The 19,124-nt window shown below is 38.2% G+C and overlaps 2 protein-coding genes across 2 annotated transcripts in view; one reads left to right on the plus strand and one right to left on the minus strand.

The window, feature by feature from the left end:
• PLEKHH2 (pleckstrin homology, MyTH4 and FERM domain containing H2) overlaps positions 1-19,124 on the plus strand; it is a 101,139-nt gene that overhangs the window by 11,701 nt on the left and 70,314 nt on the right. The window contains exons 3-4 of the mRNA XM_040224711.1: positions 9,714-9,776; positions 18,265-18,414. Coding sequence (XP_040080645.1) covers positions 9,714-9,776; positions 18,265-18,414 — 213 coding nt within the window. The remainder of the gene's footprint in view (positions 1-9,713; positions 9,777-18,264; positions 18,415-19,124) is intronic.
• On the minus strand, positions 6,963-8,609 carry C1GALT1C1L (C1GALT1 specific chaperone 1 like). Its single transcript, XM_040224788.1, is given in 7 exon segments — positions 6,963-7,295; positions 7,297-7,378; positions 7,495-7,637; positions 7,639-7,852; positions 7,854-8,026; positions 8,028-8,090; positions 8,568-8,609. Coding segments are annotated over 7 exon segments (1,050 nt in total).

A 19,124-nucleotide genomic window follows, 5' to 3' on the forward strand; every position in this document is an offset into this window, starting at 1 on the left:
TGAGGTAGATATTAATATTATTCATATTTTCACAAGAGGAAACTAAGGCACATAAAGTTATTTACCTTGACTGAGTTCATGCAGAAATGTAAATGATGAAGCCAATATTTGGCCAATATTTGTAAATAGGCATTTTGTTTTGGGGGCTTCCCTGGTAGCTCACCTGGTAAAGCCTGCAATGCCAGAGACCCTGGTTCAAATCCTGGATGGGGGAAAATCCCCTGGAGGAAGGCATGGCAACAGCCTCTAGTATTTTTGCGTAAGAATCCCCATTGACAGAGGAGCCTGGCCGGCTACAGTCAATGGGGTGGCAGACAGTTGGACACGACTGAGCAACTAAGTGCGGCATTTTGTTTTTAGAGCCTGAATGCTTAGCCATCACCCTGTATGACATCTCTAATCTATTTTTTTTTAATTTATTTATTTATTTATTTTTTTAATTTTTACTTTACATCTAATCTATTTTTATTACCACATTCCTTGCTTTCTCTAATATTCTTACCTACTCATCTGTTGTCTTGTCTTTCCAGTCACACAACATATAAATCCACCTCTGCTTGGCAGCATATGTCTGTGTAAGTTAGGGTGTACGGACGTATGTAGTAGAAACAGTTTACATAACGTTACATATTTTTCAAGGCAAACCCTGTTGCATTGCTTCTGCCTGCCAACCCAGGTTGAGTCAAATATCGCGCTCCAGAGGCTAGTCTGGTCCCATCTGTGATCTTTGGTTTTGTGTTAGAAGCAGTTTGCCCCAAGGATTCTTCCCAATAGTTCTCTGTACCTTCCCTCCAGATGGATGCAGGCCTAAAGCTGAGGATTCTTGAGAGAATACTAATTTGATTCCTCAGCTCTTCGCCAGAAATTCTGTCCAACTTTTCTTTTCTGTTACAGTTCTGGTTCTTAGTTCTGTCTTCTTGGCACTGATTATAGACTGCTAACACTAGGTGCCAACTATGGATCCTAAGCCTTGACTACAACCATTAGCTAGCTTAAACCCCACAGTTACTCTATGAGGTAACTATTATTGTCCACAATCTAAAGATGTTGACATTAAGACTGAGAGTATTTGAGCAGGAGGCCCAGTATCACACAGGTAACAAATAGCAGAGTTGGCATAAAACCTTAGATCTTTCACACTTTTTTGTGATGCAGCTAAAAGAGTGCCTGGCATATAGAAGTAACACATTATTATTTTCCTGTATCTTTCTGACTAGACACAGTGGTTAAGTGTAAAAGGAGGACCTAAAAATTATACTTATTTTTTAATATTTAGAATATTTTATTATTTTAAATAATAATAATAACTATTTTATTATTTAAAAACTAAACTAGTATAATTATAGATTGATAGACATCTTTCTGAATTTTTTTAGGAAAAATGTGTGAGAGGATTTCAATTTTATATACATTGTATATTTTGGAGATTAGGAGAATACATGGGATCTTTTTAAACTATTTTTTTCACCTATTTATTTTTCCATTACAATTTCCAAGTAACTTTGAATATTGAAGCTTGTGAAGAAAAAGTCCTTATTGAAATCTTGGGCAAATCCCACTGTAAGTGGGAGAGGTCTTTGGAGGAATTTAAGGAATGGTGTTGGAAATATCTCTAGTATGCCAAACATAAACTCTTCAGGGAAGCTGAGATTTAAGTAGTTTTCTACTTTACAGTATTACTAGTTCATTTTCAGAGTCAGGGAGGGAAAGGGAAAGTTTATTTTTCAGTTGAAGTGAATGTTATTTCCTATTAGTTAGATTTTCAATGAAAAGAAAAAGGTGAAACAAATGAAGAATTTTCCCTTTAGGCCTCAGCATGGCTCATATAACCTCATGCTGCCTTTATCTGATACAGCATTGCTGTCTGGCAGTTCCTACCACTTGACCTTCCTCTTGTCAATGTGATTTCCCTGAGGTGGTCTAGGATTCCCATCTAGGAATAAGGAGTCCCTGGACAGCATTGTGTTTGCTTTCATATAACAGTCCAGTCAACACCACGGTTATCCTATTTAAATCACACATGTCCTGTTACTCTTTTGCCCCACCTAATACTTCACAGCGCGTTCCCTGGTGGCTCAGATAGTACCTGCAGTTTGGAAGACCCAGGTTCAATCCAGGGTCAGGAAGATTCCCCGGAGAAGGAAATGGTAACCCCCTCCAGTATTCTTGCCTGGAAAATCCCATGGACAGAGGAGCCTGGTGGACTACAGTCCATGGGGTCGCAAAGAGTTGGACATGGCTGAGCAACTGACACGCAATGAAAATTGTACATATAATAATAATAATGAGATTTTCAGGCTGACTTAAAGTTATTTTAAAAAACTTTGTTTGGGGGCTATTGATTGAGGCTATTATTACTATTTTTACATTTTTATTTATTTATTTGGCTGCACCAGGTCTTAGTTGCAGCATGCAGAACCTTTAGCTGTGGCATGTGGGATCTAGTTCCCTGACCAGGGATCAAACCTGGGCACCCTGCATTGGGAGTTGCAGAGTCTTAGCCACTGGACCACCAGGGAAATCCTGAGGATATTATTTTTGATAAGTTTTTTTAAATGGTGTGTTTCCTTCTGCAGTAGGTTTCTTGAGACCATAAAGCTTAAAATTGTTCCTATTATGTACGTTAATGTTTTTAAGTTACTAGTAAAAGATTCCTAGGCCAAAAGAACAGAATACAAGGGACAAAAATAAAGACAGATACTTCTCAGCCAAGGATTTTGTGGTTTCACGTATCTGGGACTGATTTTCATTTGGTTCTGTATAACTATACACTGTGGGTGGAGTTTATAAATACCTAAGCAGCTGTGGTTCAACTAAAAGAGCACTAGGGATTCTGAGCATGAAGGCTCACATCCCATCCATGTCTCTGGCTGGGGGCATTCGAAACACCAATTTCCTAATGTTTCTAACTGGAATAACAATTTCTGTCTATGACATGGCTATGAAATAATGTATTTGAAAATTCCTGGTTCCTGAACTCTTATTTTAATTCTTTTTAAGTTCTCTTCCTTGAATTATCTTTCTTTCCTCTGAGATTATTTTCCACTTTTATGTTTGATTTTTCTTTTTCAGGTTGCAAGCTTTTCTCAAATGTCTAATGATCTTTGGTGGTCTGTTTATATTTAAGGATGGAATATCTGAAAAGTTGACCAACAATTGTGTATAAAATCAGTGCTGGTTGACTATCAATATTTGCTTTAGAATGAGTGGGTCTGAGACTGCTTATTACACCATGAGCCCATAAATGCCACAGTTGTTGGACTAGAGCCCTCCAAGTAATTTATTCAACTTTATAGGAGAAGAACATTCAGTCTTATAACAGGAAGTAAATGCTTAGCTGCTGCACATTCGGCACCTGGGGATAAATGAGAAGGTTTCAGAGAACCAGTTGGCTCTAAGGGCCACATGTTTTCCATTAATACCCACTATTCCCAGCCCCACACTCACTTCCTCTGTAGGTCTTTGCAGGGTTGTACAGGGCATTCAGCTCTAGGGGAGAGTTCAGGATGCTCCAATGCTTATTGTAGGCTGTGGTCTCACTTTTCCTCTGGTTTCCAGTAATATGTTCCTCATGTCCACCTGACATCTCATCAGAAGAACCTTTACCAGCCATCATTTCTATCAACAACCTGGTCACAATCCTTAACTGTGCACTCCAGGAAGACTGAGGCTTTCTCTATAGCTTTCCTGTTCTTCTGACCTCTCACCAGAATTGCTTTAATGGACTGTTCATGGTCATGTAGGTTTTTTCTACCATATTCCTTAAAATTCTTCCAGTCTCTATCATTACCCAGTCCCAAAATGGCTTCCACATTTTTAGATATTTGTTAAGCCGCTCCTCACTCTCAGAACCAGTTCTATGTCTTAGTCTGTGGGGATGGCTGTAACAAAATAACAACAGACTGTGTACCTTACTAACAATAGAAATCTTATTTCTCACAGTTTTGGAGGCTGGAAGTCTGATACCAGGATTCCAGCATAGTCAGGTTAGGGCCCTTGTCTGGGTCACTGACTTCTTGTACTGTTATCTGGCAGAAGGGGCTTGGAGCTCTGTAGAAACTCTATTATAAAAGTACTAATGCAATTCATGAGGGGCCCACCCTCAAGGTTTAAGCACCATCACATTGGGCATTAGGATTCCAAGATGTGAATTTGCCAGAGTGGGGGGCAAACATTCAAAGTGGTCCCCTTTGAGAAATTATTCAGTCTTTTTTAAAAAATGACTATTATTAAGACTTTGTCTTTTTAGAGCAGCTTAGGATTCACAGAAAAATTGGGTGGAAGATATAAATTTTTCATGTATTCTCCGTCCCCACACATGTATAGCTATCCTCATTATTTTTCTTTTTTAAAATTTGTTTATTTTAATTGGAGGCTAATTACTTTACAATATTGTGATGGTTTTTGCCATACATTGACGTGAATCAATTACGGGTGTACATGTGTGCCCCCCGTCCTGAACTCCCGGTGCTACCAACCTCCCTGTCCCATCCCTCTGGGTTGTCCCAGTGCACCGGCTTTGAATGCCCTGCTTCATGCATCAAACTTGGACTGGGCATCTATTTCACATATGGTAATATACATGTTTCAATGCTATTCTCTCAAATCATCCCACCCTTGCCTTTTCCTACAGAGTTGAAAAGTCTGTTCTTTACATCTGTGTCTCTTTTGCTGTCTTGCATATAGGGTCGTCGTTACCATCTTTCTAAATTCCATACATATGCATTAATATACTATATTGGTGTTTTTCTTTCTGACTTACTTCATTCTGTATAATAGGCTCCAGTTTCATCCAACTCATTAGAACTGACTGAATTGCATTCTTTTTAATAGCGAGCAATATTCCATTGTGCATATGTACCACAGCTTCCTTATCCATTCTCCTGCTGATGGACGTCTAGGTTGCTTCCATGTCCTGGCTGTTGTAAACAGTGCTGCAGTGAACATGGGGGTACACATCTCTTTGAATTCTGGTTTCCTCAGTGTGTATGCCCAGCAGTGGGATTGCTGGGTCGTTTGGCAGTTCTATTTCCAGTTTTTAAAGGAATCTCTACACTGTTCTCCATAGTTAGCCGTCCCCATTATTAACATCCCTCACCAGAGTGGTGCGTGTTACAAATTGTTCAACCTACATTGACACATTATTATCACCCAGAGTTCATACTTTCACTCTGGGTGTTGTACATTCCATGAGTTTGGACAATGTATAGTGACATGTATGTATCATTATGGTATCATACAGAGGATTTAGTGTAGTGGTTAGTCATTCAGTCATGTCTGACTTTTTGTGACCCCATGGCCTGTAGCTGCTGTCCATGAAATTCTGTAGGCAAGAATAGTGGGGTGGGTGGCCATTTCCCTCTCCAACAGAGTACTTTCACTGTCCTAAAAAGCTTCTGTGCTCTGCTTATTCATCCCTCTCCATACTCTCCCCCAGCCCCAGCCTCACAACCACTGATCCTTTTATTGTCTCCATAGTTTTCCAGAATGTTAGGTAGTTAGAATCATACTTTATGTGGCCTTTTCAGTTTGGATTCTTTCACTTAATAATATGTTTTAAGTTTCCTTCATGCTTTTTCATAGCTTGATAGCTCATTTCCTTTTAGTAGTAAATAATATTTCATTGTCTGGTTATACCACAGTTTATCTATCCAGTCATCTATTGAAGGAAATCTTGATGGCTTCCAAGTTTTGGCAATTATGAATAAAACTGCTGTAAATAATCTGTGTGAAAGTTTTTATGTGAACATAAGTTTTCAACTCCTTTGGGTAAATACCGAGGAGCACACTTGCTGGATAGGATGATAAGAGTATGTTTAATTTTATAAGAAAGCATGCAGTGAATGAGAGTTCCTGTTCCTCCGCATTCTTGCTAGCATGTGGTATTGCCGGTGTTTTGGATTTCGGCCATTCTCATAGGTATGTCAGTCATTTATTTTCACTAGCCAAAGTCTACAAAGCAGCAACCCATTTGTGGATTTTCCTGTTTTCCCTGGGAATCTCAAAAATATTCAAAATTGAGGATAAGGCTGCACAAGTGTAGAAATTCCTCTGAAAACACAATGTCGTTGCATTGTAGAAATGATGTTATATTGTAGAAATGACAATTGTCAGCATATTGTCAGTAGTGAAGGAATGTGATGTCGGTGTATGCATGTCAGTTAATTTTTTGGTTTAAGGACTATGCTAGATAGGAGATACATTGCTTGTCCAGCTTCTTCATGTGATGCGATAGTCTATAACAGAATCAATAAAATGCTTTTAGACAACAGTACTTGTTTATTAAACGTGAACTGTGTTGTACTGATGTGCTCAGTTGTGTCCAGCTGTTTGCGACCCCATAGACCCCACCAGGCTTTTCTGTCCATGAGATTTTCTAGGCATGAATACTGGAGTGGGTTGCCATTTCCTTCTCCAGAGAATCTTCCTGACCCAGGGATTGAACCTGCGCTTCTCGCATCTCCTGTACTGGCAGGTGGATTCTTTACCACTAGTGCCACCTGGAAATATCTTCACAAAAATTAAAGGTGATATGAGGTCCAGAGAATGCACTTGGGAAATGCCGATTTATGTATCCAAATATTTTAAAATTCTTCCAGAATCTAGATCCTTGCAATAAACTACCTTAAAAAAATATTGCCATGTGGATAGGCAGTTAAATTACACTATATGGTGACAATGGAATGTTTTACACTTTTATTATCCAATAGAAACATAAAGTGAGAAACATATGTAATTTTAAAATTTCTAACATTAATAAAATGAAAAAGAAACAGTAGATGAAATTAATTTTAATATTACATTTTATTTAATGTGACATTAAAAATATCATTTCAATGTGAGTCAATATGAACAATTACTGAGATTTTTATTCTTTTTGCAGTAGGTTTTCAAATACTGTGTTATTGAATGAAGTGTGTATTTTATAGTTTTACCACATTTCAATTTGGACTAGCCACATTTCAAGTGCTCTTGGACAGCACAGTTCTGTCATTTCCCAGTCCTCTGTGATTTTCTGAACCATCTGGAGACAAGAAAATCAGTGTGTTGCTAAAATAATGTCCAAATGCTCTGGACTGGTACACACCATATGTCATTACTATCATATTTTCGGGAGTCAGTCCATTAAAAGTAATAGCTACATCTGAACAGCAGCCTTCTACTACTTGCTCAGGGTTATGAGACATTGTCTCTTGAATAAGATATGCAGTTGGTTTTGTGTTAAATAGAATTCTTCCTTGGGAATCCTCTTTACTTTCTGCAGGAACTCCTGCATATTTCAGGCAGACTGCTAAGCTGCATATCTTCTGATAAGTTCCAAATCACACTTGGATTTGCATACTTTTCGGACTTATTCCCCTGGAGAAGGAGATGGCAACTCACTCCAGTATTCTTGCCTGGAGAATCCCATGGACAGAGGAGCCCGGTGGGCTACAGTCCACGGGGTCACAGAGTCAGACACATCTGAGCTACTAAGCACGCATGCACGGAGACTTATTCAGAAGTCTGTTAATTCTTTTCATAACCCCCATAGTTAAAGCAATTCCTCTTCCTACTGTCATGAAATCAAGGTTGCCAGATGTTACAGTGTGGCCCAGACATAAGGGCTGAGATACATCCTTAGTAAACTGAATATACTCTTGAGTTTTCAGGGACAGCAAGTGTAGTGGGATGTGCCAAAAAGAACCAGTTGCGGATGTTGCTGCACTTTCCAGAGACATATTTGTCCATTTTCCTCATCTGTGTCCACATGCCATTTTTTATCTTAGACCATAATTTTTCATTTTTAGTACTATGGTGCTCTGCTTTGTCACAGTGTTTGGTATACGATTCTTTGAGTACCCAGTAATGCCATCGGGTTTTCATGGATGATACAGTAAATACAGATACTTTTACTAAGCTCCATGTGCTGCACTTCTGAAATGTTTAAGAGCTCTTTTGTGTTCGGTGGGCAAAGTGATGGTGCTCGTCATGGTCTTGAGTTTTACCTGTGTCGACTGGTAATTTGCCCAAACATAGGTATCAAAAATGCAGCAAATGCTCCAAACCAGTACAGCTTTAAAAAATTATGTATTCATAACAGAGACTACCTTTAAGGCATTGAGAATAACACATGCCTCAGCTGGGATTCCTGTCACCCATGTGGTCCAGAGCTGGCAGCCTTGCTTCCTGCTGCAGGAGGCCACTCCTCCATGGTTTTGAGAAGGGGGTGATCTGTTGTATCAGCCCTGGGTGCTGTTGTATCACACCCAGGATGCTGTGAGTTTGAGATGCTCTGGAAGTTCAGGGCATCTGAGAATGTCCGCCAACAATAAAAGTGACAGCGAGCATAGGTTGAGCCACAGATGGCTCCAGTGTTGACCAGTCTTCAACACTCAGAAAAGAATAATTCAGAATTTAGTTTTACATCATGGTTGTGTATTATGTTAATTTGTATTAGATCCTTTTTAAGACTTTTGCTTTTTTACTTATTCAGTTTAGTATTAAAATCTCCAACATTTTTTTAAAATTTCCCACCGTCTGAAATCTTCAAACATTTTATTATCCACAGAACTTTCAAAAAATACCGATATTTTTTCAACCTTTGTGCCGTATGCTTTTGTGGACATATGTATATTTTATCAGAGTATCTTCCATACTCTTTCTATCACAATCTTTAAGAATTAAAACTACTCAGTTGTGACTTACACATACCACCCAGTGAAGCTTATGAAAATGTACCACTTTCTGATATCACTGGGACTTTTTCCCCCTATATTAAGCCTGTTTCAGTGTATGTTTTTTCTTTTTAAATTTTTTTTAAATTTATTTTTTGTTGAAGTATAGTTGATTTATAGTGTTGTTAGTTTCAGGTGTACAGCCAAGTGATTGAGGCTTTTTAAAAAATATTTATTTATTTGGCTGTACTGGGGTCTTAGTTGCAGCATGTGGTATCTAGTTCTAGATTGAACCTGAACTCCTTGCATTTAGGAGTGCAGTCTTAGCCACTGGACCACCAGGGACATCCCATCAGCTTATTATATATGTATGTATGTACGTGTATATTCTTTCAGACTCTTTTCCTATATAGGTTATTACAAAATATTGAGTATAGTCCCAGTACTATATAGCCTGTCTTTGTTGGTTATCTGTTTTATGTGTAGTAATGTATATATGTTGGTTGCTCACTCATTTCCAACTCTTTGCGACCCCATGGACTGTAGCCTGCCAGGCTCCTCTGTCCATGGAATTCTCTAGGCAAAAATACTGGCATGGGTTGCCAGTTCCTTCTCCAGATGACTTTCCCAACCCAGGGATCAAACCTGGGTCTCTCGCATTGCAGGCAGTCTTTACCTTCTGAACCACCAGCCCAAATTCCTAATTTATCCCTCCCCCCATCATTGGGACTTTTTGATCAGCAAAGCATATGACATTTGAGGTCTTACTATTATCTTAGATTTAATTTACTGTTCTTAAAATATGATGACCAGTAATTTCTAACATATAGTCCAATGAAGAAAATTCTACTGATTAATACTCATGTAGTACATATTGCAAAGAGTATCAAAATTTTGGTATTTTGTTTGATCAGTTTTTACATATGCCCTGAAAGAAACTTTAATGTGCTAAATTCTGTGTAATTAATATCCATTGAAGTACTTTAAGTGTTCCTAAAGAATTCCAAAAGGGAAATACGAATTTTTCTATTTTTTATGTCTTTTCTCACATTTCAGATGCAACAGCTTGAGAGACAAGTTATTGATGCTGAGCGTCAAGCAGAAAAAGCTTTTCAACAGGTAGGGTATAGTTTTGGTTAAAAAATTTTCTTTTGCTTCTACCAATTTAAGCATTGTTTTGCCCCAAATAATCTTGAAAATATTTTTCAGCTATCGTCTTCCATTTTGTCATTTATACTGTTTATAAGCTAGCTCCATAGAGAAAATATAGAATCTAACTTTGTTTTGTCCCTTAACAAGTTTTCAAAAGGTCACAAATGCTTCTATTAGAAAGTTTTACTTATAAAAAAAACCCTCAAATATGAATTTATGGTTATGCCTAGCCATAATGACGTTTTATGTATAAAGATGTTCTTGGCAGCTTTAGTTATAGTAATAAAGAGTTGGAAATAATCTGAATGCAGTATTATAGGAGAATGAATTAGTGAACTGTATCTATTCCATAAAATATTAAACAACCATTAAAAATAACTATTGGTGGTGGTGGTTTAGTCGTTAAGTTGTGTCTAACTCTTGTGACCCCCATGGACTGTAGCCTGCCAGGCTTCTCTGTCCATGGGATTTTCCAGGCAAGAATACTGGGGTAGGTTGCCATTTCCTTCTCCGGAGGATCCTCGTGACCCAGGAATCAACCCCGGGTCTCCTGCATTGCAGACAGATTCTTTACTGACTGAGCCAGTGTGGAAAGATGTTTAGAGTTATATCGGGAAAAATATATACAGATTTTTGTATTTAACATGTTAATAGATGTGGGGGCAGGGTGAGTCAAACCTGAGTTTAAAAAAAGCTGTTAGGAAACATTGAAATTTAACCCGAGTTATAATTATAGATGGAATTATAGATGATTGGTTTCTTCTTGTATATCCTCATACTTTCTAGTTTTTGGTTCTGGTACTAGTTTTACTCTGAAAAAATAAAGTTTTGATAAGTCACTTAGCCCTTCTTAGGCCTTGCCCACAGTAAAATGAGTGGTTTGGATGAGCCTACCAGCCTTAAAATTTGCCTAAGGAGCATGCATTGATAAATTCACATTTTATGAAAAGATCTCTGTCAGATTCAGTCAAGTCAAGAATTTCAGAAGTCTTAAATACAAAATTGTTTCTTCTCAGAAGTGTATATTAAATTTCTTATACTTGCTCTAGGTCTGTTAACGTTTGTTTCTTCAACTTGAGTCCTACCAAATCTTATTTTCATCTGAAAGACTTAATTTTACACAGTAGATTGTTTCAGTGGTCTGACTAACTTAACCCAATTTAACCTAATCCTTAGTTTTCTTTTTTTAAAAATAATTTTGTTCATGAATTTTATTTTTGGCCATGCTGAGTCCTTGCTGCTCAGGCCCTTCCCTAGCTGCGGTGAGCGGCGGCTGCTCTGTAGTCGTGGTGCCTGGGTTTCTCACTGTGGTGGCTTGTCTTGTTGCAGAGCACAGGCTCCAGGGCATGTGGGCTTCAGTATTTGTGGCTCCCGGGCTGTAGCACAGGCTCAACAGTTGTGGTGCATGGATTTAGTTGCTCCGCGGCATGTGGGATCTTCCCGAATCAGAGATCAAACCCTTGTCTCCTGCATTGGGAGGTGGATTTTTTACCACTGAGCCACCAGGGAAGCCCCCTTAATTTTCCTAAATTAATTATACTTGAAGATAAGATCCATGGGATTCTCCAGGTAAGAATACTGGAGTGGGTTACCATTTCCTTCTCCAGGGGATCTTCCCGACCCAGGGATCAAACCCGGGTCTCCTGCATTGGAGGCAGACACTTTAACCTCTGAGCCACCAGAGAATCCTTAAACTTTATTATGCAAAATTCAAGCACTATAAGAGTAGAGAAAATAGATAACGAACCCCCATCATCAACTTCAGCAATTAGCTGACTCACAGCTAGTCTGCTCCCTCCCACTTTTTGCCTCCCTATCCCTATACAAGGTTATTTTGAAACAAATCCCAGATAGCATATGATTCTACCCAAGCGTGTTTCAGCATCCCATCTAAAAATAAAGACTTAAAAGTCATAACTACAGGTACCATCACCTCATCAAAAAGTTAGCAATAATTCTTTAAAACTTCGAATGTAGATATTGATATAAGTACTAGTAGTAATGGTAAGGATGTCAACTGTGCTTGGTTTTTTGTATTTTATTTTCCTTAGCTGATGGGACCAAGTAGTAATTACTTATCTATAAAAAGCCAATAATTAACAGTAAAGCCATTAAAGACCACTTACATTCTAAAAGAAAAATTGTGTTCATGTCATTCTCTGTCACTCTATGCGTGTGTGCTAAGTCTCTTCAGTAGTGTCTGTCTCTGCAACCCTATGGACTGTAGCCTGCCAAGCTCCTCTGTCCATGGAGTTCTCCAGGCAAGAACACTGGAGTGGGTTGCTGTGCCCTCCTCAGGGGGATCTTCCCGACCCAGGGATCAATCCCATTTCTCTTAGTTTCCTGCGTTGGCAATTGGCTTCTTCACCGCTGGTGCCACCTGGGAAGCCCCTGTCACTCTGTGCCAAATGTCTTTTCCTGTAGTGGGCCCTTTCTGTGTGTCACAGTTCAGCCTGAAGCCTTGCAGCGCCTGTTGGTCATTCTCTCAGCCTCTTTGATGTCCATGTCTCCTTCACTGTCTTCCCCTTTCTGACTTTGGTTTCCTGGTGACATCCCTCTTGGTTGCTGCACTCACGGCTATCTCCATACATCTCTGTCTGTTCTGCTACTTTTCCTTTCTCTTCCTCTCCCTTTCCTTCCCTTCCCTTTTTCGCCTTTAACTGCCTGTATTATAGGAAAAAAAGAAAGAAATTAAAGTTGGTTTTGTTTTGCCTTTTCCTGAGTTAACTTTCTAAATTGATATATGCAGCATATTTGTTTAGTTCTGAAAATTAAAGTAAATGAAATATCATTTTTTTTTCAATTTGTGGTTTTCATTTTCCCCCTGTTTGGTTCACTGGATCTTGAAAGGAAAAAGGAATCCTTATTCTCAATTTAAAAAAGGAAACCATGGCAATTTGTAGCCATCAGTGCCCAACTCCTGGTCTGAAGAAGTTAATAAGAAGAATTTCTTATTTGAAGTTGTCCTTTGAGTATATTGGGTTTCCCTGGTGGCTCAGCTGGTAAAGAATCCACGTGCAATGGGTTCCATCCCTGGGTTGGGAAGATCCCCTGGAGAAGGGAATGGCTACCCACTCCAGTATTCTGGCCTGGAGAATTCCATGGACTGTATAGTTCATGAGGTTGCAAAGAATCGGACACGACTGAGTGACTTTCACTTTGCGGATATCAAGTATAAAATTATTTCATTTTATGTGCCACATTTTTAAGGGAAAATTATATAATTTTATAAAATTATAAAATTTTAGGGAAAATTATTGGTTTATTTTAGATATACTGCCTTAAAGTAACACTACTAATGCCCCTTGCCCCCACCCCCACCCAGGTAAAAAGGTCAATATTCATCTCCCAGAGTTTCCGTATAATCAGTAGGTATTGCTTTTTGTCATAACACTTTAAATTTATAGAGTAGCTATTTTGTTATGCTTCAGAAGAATTTTTGGCTTAAATATTTCATAATGAATCTGAAAGTTAACAGGAAATATAAACAGAGAGCAAGTTAATTCTAAGGCACTGATTATATTACCTTTTTTTTTTTTTTGCCTTTGTTAAGACTAAGTAAATATTATTAACTTAGAGTAACTGAGTCTTTTGCTCTCTTTAACAGTTTCCGTGGGACTATGGCCTATCTGCTGTTTATGTTGCTTAAATCCAGCTTATCCTTTGTCATTGACCCATATCCTAAGACTTAAACTGTATTTATATTAACCTAGAAAGAATGTTTCCCCACAAAAAGCAATTGTCAGCTGCAACCAGCTCAACTCTACATTTTAACTTTGTACATTTTTTTCCTTGTGTATTAAATGTGTGGGCCTCACCTGCATAACCATCAAATAAATTGCTGATAGAAAAAAGAATCACACATTCTTCCAGAGAAATCCTGGCAACATTGTAGTACATCTTTGTTGTTGTTGTTCATAAATTTTGAAAGCAGTTATGTGCAAATCAACCCAGTACTGTTTATGAGAAATCTAGTGAGGCAGAAAAGAAGCAAATAGCACATATGGGAGATACTGATATACACCATTCCTTCTCAACTGTCCGACCCGGCAGTTGTATGCATGCGTGCATGTATGCTAAATCCCTTCAGTTGTATCTGGCCCTTTGCGACTCTGTGGACTGTAGCCCGCCAGGCTTCTCTGTCCGTGGGATTCTCCAGGCAAGAATACTGGAGTGGGTTGCCATGCCCTCCTCCAGGGGATCTTCCTGACCCAGGGATCAACCCGTGTCTCTTGTCTCCTACATTGGCAGGTGGTTCTTTACCACTAGGGCCACCTGGTGCAATCTGATACACTAATTTTTGCTAACCAAAGAGGAGTGGATAATTTCTCCTGTAGAAGCTTTGTTTTTTCAGTTATGTCTTTAGGACCCAGTCCCTTGCCTGTGTTTGATTCAGTTTTGGTAGGAATTAGATTTAAATTTCCTTCTAATATGTGGGCTAATCTACTTTTCTTACAGTTGGTTCTTAGCATCCAAGTCATTTCTGGTGCTTAATAAATAACTACTCAATCATCCTAATATTTAGGACCGTGGAATGATTGGCCTTGTTATACGGAAAACTATTTAACGGTGTTTCTTTTCACTTTCAGTGAGAATGGGTCTGGCCTTACTACATAAATTATGGAACACTCTGCTGAAAAAAAACTGTTTAAAATAGGATTAGAATGATTAATTTGCAATAATTTTGTATAACTGGAAAATAGTATGGGATTCAAACTACCCTTAACCATGTTTTGGTTGTATTTTGGAATGATTAAATATCTTTGTCACATAATTGCAATACTTATATAGGAATGAGGAATAGAAACTTTCACTCCCACTCAGAAATAGAGTCACATGTCGATCGATTACCTGTAGTGGGAGAGGGAGGGATGAGGTTGGAGGTGGGAAAAGGGAGATACTGATATGGATAGTTACAATGGGAGCAATATTTGCAGCTTCTGCTTTCTCCAGGATAGGCAAGAAAATAGAAAGTATCATTGGGAGTTGTGTCAGGGTCCCCACCACCAGCCTCGGATTTGGTGATTCACAGAAAGTCATAGAATCCTGAGAGGCTGTTCTACTAGTGGTTTCAGTTTATTACAGTAAAAGTACAGATTAACTTCAGCAAAGGAAAAATGCACATAGGGCAGAGTCGAGGAGACACCAGGTATGAGCTTCTAGTAGTCCTCTCACAGTGGAGTTGCACAGGAATGTTCTTGATTCTTCCGTCAGTGATGTAGACAATACATATGACACATTGCCAACCAGGATTGGTCATCCAAGCCTAGGGGTCTATAATTTTTATTCCATGCCTACAAGACCCCCTCCCCTGGTCAGTCTTATAGGCATGGAATGCATACCCACTTTAGCTACTCAACCTCCAACCCCTCCAGAGATCAAACTGATACAGCATGGCCCATGACCCACATAAACAAAAAAGACATTCACTATAAATCACACTGTGAGCATAAACTAACTGGTGTGACACAGTATATCAGATATATAAAGCAAACCTTATCAGGAAGAATATTCCAGGGGCTCAGGGGTTCTTTCCCAGAAGACAGTCAAGGGCAAGTTCTTTCTTTTGGAATGTAGAGGGTTTGAGTACCCCAAGCCTGCTACATTAGCCCTTGACTGCACCAAAGCTCACCATCAACAAGACTTTGGGGAAATGGCTGAGGAGTGTGCTCAGGGGGTTGATATAACCAGAGGCTCTCCTGAAGTGAAAGAGAAAGGGAGCCTGAAAATACAAAGCATTCCTCACTGGAGAATATCCGTGTATTGATAATCGCAAGAGTTTATAGCGTAACTAATCTAAATGCCGTTCGTGTTTATTACTGACCAGTCTCTGAGTAGTTAGATTTTTACATGTGCTCGAGTGCTAGGGCGTGCATTACTCTTTGCCACCCCGTGCAGTGTAGCCCGCCAGGCTCCTCCGTCCATGGGATTTCCAGCAAGAGTCCTGGAGTGGGATGCCATTTCCTCCTCTAGCGGATCTTCCTGACCCAGGGATAAAACCACATCTCCTGTGTCTCCTGCCCTGGCAGGCGATTCTTTACCACTGAGCCACCAGGGAATCGTTTTTATATGGTTCAAGTTAAGTGAATGGAAGAAAATCTGGCCTATTTTCTGTGTACTTGTAGTAAGATATTTTTAAAGGCCGCTTTGTTTATCTGTCTGCTTCTTAGCTTTATTGTAGACCTTCTTGTTCACATTAATTGCCAAGGAAAGCTGGTGAATCTTATGGAACTTGGTTTCAACAGGACCCTTTGGTAGGAAAGTTGCCTGTAACAACTTTGTGATTTCTCTCCCAAGGAGATTTGGCCACTTCTTTCAATATTTTTCTTGCCCAGGAAAGTTGTTTATCTAAAAGTCATAGTCTAATGAAACAGTTGTACAAGGCGAAGATGCAGCAAAGGAGCTCTGACTGTAGCATTCATTCATAAAATGAGAACACCTTTCAAGCTGGATGTGTTTTACAGGGAAGAAGAGTTCTCCCAAGTCATAGTTTTCCAGAACTATAGATCTTTTCTAAGTAATAGTAGGACAGTTTTATGTGGCAGCCCAGTGTCCATAGGGTGACTTGCTCCAGCTTAATGAAAGGAGACTGTAGATGTAGGTCTGGTAATATTTACTTTTATTCGTATTTAGTTAATTTTGTTTTTCTGGAGTATTATGATCTATTACTTCCTCCTTGGAGAACTAGCATTTTGCACTTGGCCTCTGATTTTCTTTCCTTGCTACCAAAGCTACAGAATACCCGGTGTGAAACTGACTATACGATCCTAAGACTGACCTTTGGTATTTACTGTCCAGCTCTCTGTCTGGCTCTGGCTTTTTTCAGGACAGCATCTCTGAAATAGGCCTTTGTCCTTGACCTCTTGTTCTGAAGTTCCTGCAGAAAGCCTGCTATATTATGTTAAAAAATCTAAATCTTAAAGTTACTTAAAATTGTCATGTGGATTGTAGAATACATTTTTTCTCCTATTTTTTTGGATCTACTTTTATTTTCATAGTTTCCAGACATGTGAGTGGTATTTAAATAGGACAGTTTTGGCATTTGAGTTGAATTTACATTTATACAGTGAACTCACAAATGAAACTTTGTACTCATGGTTAAAAAAACAAAACTGAACTAGCCTTAACACCTCCTTCTAGGAGTCCTCATTAATCAAGTATTTTTGAGCTTTAAGTAACTCCATTGTGATTTTTCAGAAATATTTTAATAGCTTAAGATTTTTCATCTTAGCTATCATCTTTAATTTCTAAAATGCCCTTATATGTTTTTCTTTTTGTCCCCTATAATCTGAAACATGACTAAAATTACATTCTTACCTACTGGGAATATATAGAATAAAAGTCTTAGTATTGTGTATGGTGTCCAGTACTTTATTTTCTTTCTAATATTAATGTCACACATATCTCTTCAAAGATTTTGGGTACCCAGATGTGTTTTGCAGAATATCCAAGCAGAGCCAGTATGTATATTAGATACTAAAGTGAAGCACGACAGCCCCTAGTCGTATAGCGATCTCTTTTGTCTTGCTTTATTTTGCCCATTAGCTTTATTGCCATCTGTAACATACTGTGTGATTTTTAGTCTTTATTGTATTTGTGATCTCTCTTAGAAGGTAATTTCTATGCAGGTAGAGGTTGGGGGGTGGGGTCTGCTTTATTAAAACTGATGTCTTCTTAGGACCTGGACTAGCCCTGGCTCTTGGCAAGTGTTCATTGAATATTTGTTAAGTTTTGAATCAGTAAATCCTCACAGAATGTACTCTCCTACCTCTATCTTGACTGTCTTGCTTTTTTACTTTCTATGACTTCATCATTGGGGTTTTGAGGTTCTTTTGTTTTCCATTAAAAATATGTATCTTTTTCACCTGAAGTTCAGCTTTTTTTCCTAGGGTGTGTTATTATACTAGGTCCTCCAATCTGAGTGTTATCTCACCATTCAACTTTTTTTCTTACTTTTTGTAAATATGAAAAAATGAGGGCTGGAAACTTTCTGACTCTATGCTTATATGATAGTTTGCATATTATCATAGATCTAATTAACATGTACATTTCCTTACATGACAGCAATATTCTGAGAATCTTTTCAAAAAATTAATTCATTTATTTTAATTGGAGGCTAATTACTTTACAATATTGTAGTGGTTTTTGCCATACATTGGCATGAATCAGCCATGTGTGTACATGTGTTCCCCATCTTGAACACCCCTCCCATCTCCCTCCCCATCCCATCCTGAGAATCTTTTATGTATCCTCATACACCTCAGAATTAACATCACTTGGGAAAATAGTCTAGTCTTTAAACTTTATAGTTGTTAAATGCATTAAAACTGTTCACCATTTTCCTTTTATGATGATATCTTTTAGGAATCTATTTAATGTTAAAGTAAAATCTGAATTTAATACTATGATAAATTAAGTACATGCATAGTTTTAATATTTTCTCCTCTGAATTTAGGTGCAAGTTATGGAAGAGAAGTTAAAAGCAGCTAATATTCAAACCAGTGAATCAGAGACAAGGTTGTATAAAAAGTGTCAAGATCTGGAAACTCTAATACAGGAAAAAGAAGACATCATTCAGAACTTGGAACTGCAACTTGAAGAGCAGGTTAGGAAGTATCTGATCTCAAAGAGTCCTAAATATGTGCATTCATTTACGCATAATTGCAAAGATTAAAAAGAGAAAGCCTAAATTTCTAAATTTTGGTCAGAAATCTCACTTGGTAACCCGTAAGATTACATCACATTTACTGGTGAAAAGTGCAAGTTAAATACATTATTTTTAAGTCCAGAAAAATTCCAAGGCAGTATCTACCACTTTCTGGATGTGAATCTTTATGTTGGAAACACTTGGTTATCAGCAGGCATTTATGCCTGTAAAATGTTTCCAACAAATCTTTGCTTTAGATTGTTAGGGTGTTAGAAATGTTTATGGAAGGTTAAATTTTAAACATTGTTTGACACTAATCCTCCTGCTTAGAAATGTGTACACTGTTGTTAAATCACTTTATTGAGATCAAATTTATAGTATTTATTTTTAAAAAATTTTTAAGAAAAAAGTTGCATTACGGTAATTAACCTAAAAAGTCATTTAGCATCAATTAGATATAACCACTATAAAATTATTCAATGATTAATCATTTATTTTTAGCATTTTTGTTCATCTCTCTGGATGTCACTGTTGCTTTAGATCTGTGGTTTTCAGCCCCCACCAACTGGTATTTATATGATCATCACATTCTCAGTAGTTTTGGGACCATAACCAGATTTAAAGGTTGGCAGATGTGAGCTGTGCTCAGTTGCTAAGTCGTGTCCTAC

Source organism: Oryx dammah, unplaced genomic scaffold (genome assembly GCF_014754425.2).
Source record: "Oryx dammah isolate SB20612 unplaced genomic scaffold, SCBI_Odam_1.1 HiC_scaffold_25, whole genome shotgun sequence".
Taxonomy (NCBI): Eukaryota; Metazoa; Chordata; class Mammalia; order Artiodactyla; family Bovidae; genus Oryx; species Oryx dammah.